The sequence below is a fragment of the Canis aureus genome, chromosome 9 (assembly GCF_053574225.1).
Source record: "Canis aureus isolate CA01 chromosome 9, VMU_Caureus_v.1.0, whole genome shotgun sequence".
NCBI classification, from domain to species: domain Eukaryota; kingdom Metazoa; phylum Chordata; class Mammalia; order Carnivora; family Canidae; genus Canis; species Canis aureus.
In genome coordinates this window covers 51,323,372-51,332,541 of record NC_135619.1, presented here as the reverse complement: position 1 = coordinate 51,332,541, position 9,170 = coordinate 51,323,372, and the positions used below count along the sequence as shown (strand labels likewise).

The window sequence follows — 9,170 nt, the reverse complement described above, 5'->3', positions numbered from 1 at the left end:
AGAGTCTGCTCAGGTTTGTAAGCCCTGGCACCACAGAGTTTGAATCCTTGACGGCTGCTTCTCATCCTTCTGAGTGCGGAGGAGGAACCCCTGGCTCACTCTGGGTACCCCTCCACCTGAGGACCTTAGGAGAAGGGATTCCCTCGCGGAGCTGCAACCAACCCTCTGAGCAGGTGCCCGTGGAGCCAGGGGATGGATCCAAACCCTGGCTTGCTTCCTCCTCTGTCCCGGGCTTGCTCCCACCTGGCACAGCCCTGTATGGAAGGCGAGAGAAGCCCAGTCCCCCGAGAGAAGGCCGGAGGCTCCCCCTTTGCCTGGAGCCCAGTCCCCAGCTCTAGCTTTGCCGACCCTGACTGGTTCTGGGATGAGAATATCCAGGCAAAGAGGGCCAGAGTGGAGACCATCGTCCAAGGCATGTGCCTCTCTCCCAACGCTCTGCTGCCAGACGGTGCTCGAGCCAGGGAGGCCGCATGTTGCCCAGAGAGGGCGCGGGAGCGGAAGAGGAAGCAGAGCCTTCCCGTGCAGCAAGGCCCCCTGAAGCCAGGCCCTGCTGGGAACCATGACAGCAGGAAAGGGGGCCCTCGGGTGAGAGAACAGCTCCATCAGCTGAAGCAACAGCTAAGACATTTACAGAAGCACATCCTGCAGGCCGCTGAGCCCAGGGACGCGGCTCAGGGCCCAGGAGGCTCCGAGACGGACAAGGGCCCTCTGAGTGTGAAGCAGAGGAAGGGCTATGGATCTAGGCCCTGGGTGGTGGGCAGTGACCACTACCAGGGCTCCCGTGGGGACCTCTCCGGAGAGGAAAAACACAGGGCATCCGACGTGGAATACGAGTCTGAGGAGCCCAGGTTCCTTCCGTGTGGAGCACGGGCTTTGCTGGAGATTCTGAGGAAAGAGTTGACCGAGGCAGTGTCCCAAGCTGTGGACTCAGTATTACAAAAGGTACTGTTGGATCCCCCAGGCCACCTGACTCAGCTGGGCAGAAGCTTCCAGGGGCTTGTGCCAGAGGGGAGAAGTGAGCCCTCCCCTCCCGAGAGAGGTGCCTGTAAAGATCTCTTTCCTTTGGCCACCTTGCCCAGGAGGGCCCAGCCACTGACCGGGGTCCCACTGCGAAACTTATCCCTGGCCAAGTCCTTGGATCCTCCTAGGTACCCTGTCTCCCTGAGGATGATCTCCAGATCCTGTCAGGGTCCCCCAGCAAACTGCCCTTTGACCACACCTTCCCAAGTCCAGGAAAATCAGATTCTCCGCCAGCTACTGGGGTGTGGACCCAGCAGTCACTGGAGCAGCAGTCTGCCCCAGGACTCATCTTTCCAAAGCCATCCCTCCTCAGAGTCCGCCCTGCGACCTTGGGGAGCAGCCAGACTGCGGCCATCGGTTCTGAGGCAGCAGCAGTACCCCTTGCCCTTCGCTTCCCCGCCTTTGGAAAGACTGGCCCTCCTTCCCTCAGTGAAGCTGGAACAGGGTGGCCTGCAGGCTGCCCCGGATGTGCTGTCTTTACCTTCAGTCCATGTATCCTTTACTAGTAACTGAAGTGCTTGGTGCCACAGCCCAGAGAAACGGGAAGTCTGGAAGATGAGCAGAGTCGGGGACAGATAACCCCATGGCATGACATGGCTTTGCTCTCCCGATGGCCTTAATGTTGCTTCCAGGCTCTCCTTCCCTGTGGTTTGTAGTTACTAGGTTCTGAGAAGGTGGTGGCCACATTCTGGGATTTGAGGCTGCTGGGGAGGCTCATTTACCTTCTTCAGTGACACACTGGATTCCACCACTACTGACTCTTTCCTTTGGGTCTGAAAGAGTTTTGTTTGCTTTTAAACTCAAATGGGCTTCCAAAATATGACAAATGCCCTATGGGAAGAAAACCCCCATAATTTGGTTGTCAGTGACCTGTACACCTAGGCAGAGAGGGTCCGAGGAAGGACCTCATCTGAATTATGGCTTCCCCAATCTCTTGGCTCCACAGTCAAAAAAACATGCATTGTCCAGGTAATTCACAGGGAAACTATGAAGGACAAGAAATTTCTGAGGAAGATGGAAAAGGGGATGCTTTCCTGAGGGACTGGACCCAAGAGGCAGCCGGAAGAGATAAGAGGCCTCTAGTTTAAGGAACAGCTTCTAAGTGGCAGCTGAGAGGATGACCAGAGGTTGGGGGCTAGGCCTCTGGAGTGAGAGGGTGCCCACGGGCCAGGTCTGTAGGGATCTGGATCTTATTGTAACCCATAGGCAGACTCCACTCTTCCAAATAGTGTTGCCCAGAGTAATCCTCCCTCAGGATATTAATAGTTGGCAAGTTAGGGAAAAAAACAGCTTGGGTAACTACTAGATGATTTCTACTGGTTGTTTAAATACTGTTTATTTCGACCACTGGGTAGTTTGACTGCGGGACTTCTCAGAACCTTTAACATGCCGATGTTGTATGTGAAGCTCTAAGAGGAGGTCTGCAACCTCAAACTCACATGACCAAAGATCCTCTTCCAACAAGCATCCTGGTAGGGCTAAAGTTCCTGACCACATTAGTTTGGATGTTGTTTTTTAAGAGGGTGGAGCTCCACTGCTGGTTCTCACGGGAAGCCTAGACTTGGGTCTCCAGAGGTCAATGCGTCTGTGGAGCTGCATATCCAGGTGTGAACAGTCATGTCCTTCTCCTGGGAAGCTGTATTTAGGGGCAGAAAGATGGGGTGGGACCCGTGTGGGCTCTGGTGTCCTAAATGCCATGAGCGCCCTCTTCTGGTCATAGGTGTTGGAAACACCCTTAAAGCTCGGGCACTGCCGAGAGCTGTCCAGGCAGGCAGGCAGGCCACGAGCAACCATGAAACCAACACGGAGAACACCTCATAGGCCACTACTGCTTCTCGGGCAGTAGGAAATCTTGGAGGTGTAGAGACAGATTGTTAGGACATCGCCTTGTAAGACAAAGGCTACCTGTCTGGGCCTTTGGTAAGAGGCTGGTGGTTAAAGTTGGACCATGGTGGAAAAAACCTAAAGGATTCAGTCCCCAAAAGTTCTCTGCTATACTTCCCTTGGGAGGGGCATGCTGATATTTCTTGGGCACCTACCCAAGGTGCCTAGCCCTGCTCCGGAAAATAAGGACTGGAACTCCGAGAGCTTTGGGAGCCCATGCACAGGGCCTGGCTGCCAGGAGTGATTTGAGGCCCCTGGGCAGCATCCTGGTTCCCAACTATTCCCTCATTCCTGTTGCCTACCCTCGGTTAGAGATGTGTTCCTGGCCCAGGGAAGCTACAGAGAGCAAGCTACTTTGAAGTGTAAAAGAACTATCACAAACTTCTGCAACAGGCAGAGCAGGAGTGACGAGACAGCCAGTAGGGGGCAGCATCTGCTGCGCACCTTCCCTGCGGCAGGCAGTGCCAGCCGTTCCCATGTGCGTCCACCGCCACTTAGCCACAATTCTGGAACTCAAGAGCTCTGAAAATCCCTGTCATTTCTTCCCTTTAAGGTTGCTGGAAACATTTTTGGTGCCAAAACCTGACCTGCACTGATTGGAGGCTCTTTATAGACTATTCACTTAGTGTAAATAGCCATCCACTTTGCTGTGGAAATAGGAATGTGTTGGTTTATGGACTGCTGCCACAGCCCCTGCTCTGGCCATTAACTAACATATGGCACATGCACCGTGTGACCATAATAAAATAACAAATTCTGAAATCTGAACCCCATTTGGCCCAGAGTTTCAGATAAGGGGCTTGGGCCTGTGTTACCTCTTCATCCTCAAGCATCCACCCTAGATCAGGTGTCTGAGAGGCAGGGACAGAGAAGAAAACTAATCTGCCTAAAGTCATGAGACAGACACGGAAGAGACAGGATTCAAACCCAGGATCTGACTGCCAAGCACAAGCTTTAACTACCATGCTTACGTTTTAGAAATGAGGCCCAGAGAAGGTGAGTGGCTTGCACAAAATTGGTGGCAAAATCAGTATCTGAAACTGGGTCTTTGGACTCCTAAGTCCAGCCTTCTTTCCCCAGCATTTGTGAACCTTCGAGAAGGATAAGTAGTAGGTCAAATGAGGCAAGGGCAGCATCCTGGGTGCCATGGCCAGTGGTAACTGTGATCAGTTGGTTTGGTCTCCTTTGGCTAAACTGGTATGTCCTATGGGAAGTCTTAACTGTCCTAAAGGTATACTCTCTGACCTGAACTCCAAGCTTACTCTGTGTCACGCTTTGCACCCAGCCCCAGGACTCTCCCTGGGAATGCTATGTGTTATGTCGGAATCTTTATTTCCTTCCCACACTGGTGCAAGACAGTCACACCACAGCCCCCTGCTCTTGTTAGCAGACAAGTGATCTGTTCTCAGGGTGAGGTATGGGGTTGGAACATAATTTCCATATTTTGGTACAGATTAAGGTTGACCATCCAATCACTCACTCGTTCCTTCAGCCAACAATCATTTATTGAGCACCTACTACATTCCTAGCACTGGGCTAGGCGTGTGGAATACAAAGATGAAAAGATAAGGTCCTTGCCCTCAAGGAGCTCACATTCTAAATGGGGACACAACAACGTGCGATAAAACTTCCAGGAAGGTCACTGCTACAACAGAGATTTGTACAAAAAGCCTCAACAGCCCAGGGTAAGGAAGGCCTGATTCAGCAAGGAAATATTTCACAGGGAAGGGGTGAGGGAGAGCTCTGCCAGCCATGCTGGGAGCACGCACAGCCAAGAAATTCAAGCTTCCTGAGCCAAAGCAAACTGGGATCTGGTACTCAGGCTGGTTAGGCATTTGTTGGCTTGAACACTGCAAAGGGAGCTGTGAGAGTAGAACAGGGACCAGTCAGCTCATCTCATTTTACAGACAGGGAAACTGAGGCAGAGAAGGGGAAGGAAATCTCTATGTGGGGTTTTGAGATCTGGCACAGACTTGCCATCTCTTCCCATTCTATTCTGAAAGCGCGTGCGCACACACACACACACACACACACACAAAGTACAACAAGCTGAGATCCTATGTGCCACAGAACTTTTACACATCAAAATGTTTTTTAAATTCTGCAAATCTACCGTACATATATGGTATTCAACATCTGGAAAAAGCTCTCTCTCTTTTTTTTTTTTTTTTTTTTAGTTTTTTTCAGTAAGCTCAAGCCCAGTGGGGGTCTTGAACTCAAGACCCCAGGATCAAGAATCATGTGCTCTACCGACTGAGCCAGCCAGGCACCCTAAGAAAAAGTGTATCTGATCAGACTTCATAGAGACAAAAAAAATGGAACTAATACACCATTCAACCAGAAAAAAATAAAATGAAATAAAATAGAAACCATAAGGAGCAGGACAATTCATTATTTGGATAAATTGATAAAAATTATCTGACAAACTGGTGTTAGTTTTCCTTGACGCTGAGATAAATCCAGGAGGGCCTAAATCCCGGTCACTTGAAGAAGGCCAAACTGATGTTTTTCTTCACACGCTACCCCAGCTCCAACCTCCTGAAGGCTTACTTCCCTGATGTCCAGGTAGAGTCATTTATCACCTCTGAAAGCCTCTGCAAAACTCCCAAGAGGCACTGGGTTCTGGCCAGTGGGAGGCAAGCACTTCAGGTCCCCTTCATGTTGCTGATGGCATCAGTAGGATTTCCAGTTCTGGGTTGAGACTCTGCATGAATAACTTTGGGCCACAAAGATTAGGTATCTGAATTTTAAACTTTTGAGCTGTAGATACTCCCAGAAACAAATGGGTAGAGGGGGGTGAGGGAAGGTGGCAGGGAGAGGGAAACATTATTAATTGGCATCTCAGCCTAGTGTTTTGTCTCTACTGTGGAGACCATGAAAAAGAAAGAATATATAAAGGGTTGTACACTGTCTTGTTTCCTTTTTTTTTTTTTTTCCTCACTGTCTTGTTTCTATTCAAAGTGCTACCTTTCAAACCTGATTGAAGGCGCAGAGATCGAGTGTGACAGGAGAATCAACCTCTGGTGGTTGGAACCAGACCTTGCCTGTTCCTGAAAAGCTTCTGAGGGCCTCCTCTACCCTGGGTGTTGGGATTGGGCTGCTAATATTTTGTATCTACATCTTTGCATTTTTTTCAGATCTTTCCCTCATATTCAGTTGCTCAAGTGGCTCCTGCACCAAGCTCTAATTTCAATTCATTCTGCAACTGTATGGTTGCTACGAACTGCTCTCCAATCTACACCTTTATCCCTTCTTTTTGCACTTGACCTGACAGAAGGCTCTGGGGCTGCCATGCACAGCAGAAACATCTGGCTTTGACCCCAGGTCCTCCCAATGTTATACTAGACACCATGGAAAGCTTTTCATGGGTAAAAAAATTAAAAAAAATTTTTTTAAGTCATAAATCCAGTATATCAAAAACATTTTTTCCTTCTTTTTTAAAATTAAAATTTAATTTGCCAACATATAGTATAACGAAAACAATATTTTCTAATAGCCATTGTAGCTAATTGAGATTTTTCTGTGTATAAGTGAATAGGCTAGGAAAACAGCTGTGGCTTCTTTTTAAAATAAAGCCCTTTTTGGAGTGCCTGGGTGGCTCAGTTAGTTAACCATCCAACTCTTGATTTCAGCTCAGGTCATGATCTCAGGGTTGTGAGATCAACCCCTGGGTTGGGGACTGCTCAAGATTCTCTCTGCCCCCCACCCCTTCCTCTCTAAAAAACGAAAGCCCTTTTTAATGGTGGTTGAAGCCCTCCTTATTAAGCCCTATGCTGAACTGGAAGCTGAGCACCTCATGGTAAACATCTGACCTGATGGAGCCTATTGTTTGTACAGTTCAACCGCTGCATAACCTCCCAGATGATCAAATGGTTCAGCAACTTCCGTGAGTTTTATTACATCCAAATGGAGAAATTTGCCCGGCAAGCGATTTCAGATGGTGTCACAAACCCCAAAACGCTGGTGGTACTCCGCAACTCAGAACTTTATCGAACTCTCAATATGCACTATAACAAGGGAAATGACTTTGAGGTAAGACCATATACTTGGGTCCCATGAGGTCTGATGATTGCCTTCCCTTTGTGATTGAGTTTTAGAAAAGATCCCCTTCTGTGTCTGTCCTTAAGTCAGTGAGAGCCAAGGCAGCTTGGGGCCAATGTCTGTATTGCCCACAAAGATAAGACTCAAGATCTTCTTTTAGGCAACAGTTGGATGTCACAAGATGAATATACAGCCAGTCTTCATTCTGAAACTAAAGCAGAAGTTGACCAGGTGTTGTGCCATTTTAGATTTAATACTCTGTACTGAAAAGTTCCATAGCTTGTTGACCTTTTCCCCCTTCTATCCAGGAGGCACACCACTAAATGATGGTAGCACCTAGACTTGGCCTCCACTTTCTTTACAATTTCTGTTCATTTCATCATTTGGTTCCTTTTTTCTCATTTGAACAGTTTTATTTGTGGGCCTTTCATGGCAAGTCACCTCAAATCCTTTCTTTCTGTAAATACTGAATAAACAGGACTCAAGCTTCTTGGTCCTTTGGGAATCTCTATGAAGGCACACTGGTGGCACCTTAGAGGTAAAGCATCAGTAAAGGGGGAGCACATGGCCTAAATGTCATCCGTGACAACTTCTAATCTAGGCACGCATTTCCTTGTGTGCAGCCGACAGCTCTGCTGGACTGTCATCCTGCTCTGTAGGTCACTGACTACACTCCCCTCTCCTTGCCCTTTTCACTAGATTCTGATACCTCCAAAAAGGGAAGAACTATTGGCATCTACCAGATGTTCAGTCATGATATGTTTGGAAACTTAAGCCTCCTTTCTGAGGCTTCTGGGGTCAGGGGGTGTGGAGGGGGAGCAGTGCTGCCTATGTTTCCACATGGGGTGGTCATTTGGCATGCAGTCCTGGCCAGCCCTGGGCCAGGCTGGATTTAGAGGACCTGTGGGACTCCCCCATCATTTATGGTGCCAGTCTGTGTGAGGTCCTGGAACATATTCTTGAGTCCCCTCAACCTCATACTTGGCTTTGGAAGCAGGAATGATTCCAAGTCTTTTGGATCCAACTCCAAAAGATATAACAGTTGTAAATTTGAGGGCATACCTTTCAACATTAGGCACTAAGGAAAAGAATAAAAACCTCCTTTGAACCACAAATATAATTTCAATCAGAGTCAGAGCTTCCCACTTACTAAAAACATCACCATTAGTAGAAGCAGCTTTTCCTACAAAGTAGAGTGCCCCTCATATGCTTTTTCCCAGGGCTGTCTCACAGGGACCATCATTTTAAGGTTTGTACATGATGAGAGAGCAGGGGAAATTCTTAGGGCTGCAGAAATCGAGGGCCAGGAGAGTAGAGATGCTCTTCTCAGCCCGTCACCCAAGGAACAGGCAGCATTGAGGTCTGCACAGCATTAGGGCTCCATAGCCTCATGTCTTTTCTTTCTTGTGGGTCTCTCTGGGAATGCAGGTACCAGATTGCTTCTTGGAAATTGCCAGTTTGACGTTACAGGAGTTCTTCAGGGCTGTCTCCGCGGGGAAAGACTCAGATCCTTCCTGGAAGAAACCCATTTATAAAATTATTTCGAAACTGGACAGTGACATCCCAGAGATATTCAAATCTTCCAACTATCCTCAGGAGCTGTTTCGGAACTAAGATCCCATAAAGTGAGGAGCAACTGGCCAGGGTTTCCTGGGTTTGTCTTAAATGGCAGTCAGTATAGCTGTAGGCATATAAAAAGGGCATAAGGAGAAACCCCCCACATAGGTACCATTACCATTTCTGGTACTTTATTTCCTTTTTCAGAATCATTACAGGCATAATCTTAACTATAAAATATATCAACCAAATGCAATGGTATGTTTGTAGCATATTATGAAAAGGGCACAACAGTTTGTAATCAGAACTTAAATCTTGACTCCACTGTTTTCCAGGTGTTGTGACCCTGAGAACTTTGCCAGGATCTCTGCATCTGTAAAACCAGGTTGGGAGGATTAAAAGATGTTCTGTCTTAAAGCCCTCTATGAAATGTTACTCACTACACAAATGTTAGTTTTCTGCCCCCCCTTGGCTTTCAGATAAAATTATCTTTTGTGTTTTATTTTTACACATTTCTGGGTTTAGTTACCTATTTATGGAGGTCCACCTCTTTGCTAGACACTTTCAAATACATTATCTTTACGCTTTTCACTCAGAAAAATAGATATCTTCATTTGAAAAATAACCAAACCCAAGTTGTAGAGCTGTGAAGTAACTTGCCAAGGTAA

The 9,170-nt window shown here is 47.8% G+C and overlaps 1 protein-coding gene across 1 annotated transcript; it reads left to right on the top strand.

The window, feature by feature from the left end:
* On the top strand, positions 1-8,750 carry PROX2 (prospero homeobox 2). The gene is given in 4 exon segments (XM_077910002.1): positions 1-1,512; positions 5,341-5,469; positions 6,742-6,936; positions 8,374-8,750. Coding segments are annotated over 4 exon segments (1,830 nt in total). The 5' UTR covers positions 1-192; the 3' UTR covers positions 8,560-8,750.
* Positions 8,751-9,170: the final 420 nt, after the last annotated feature.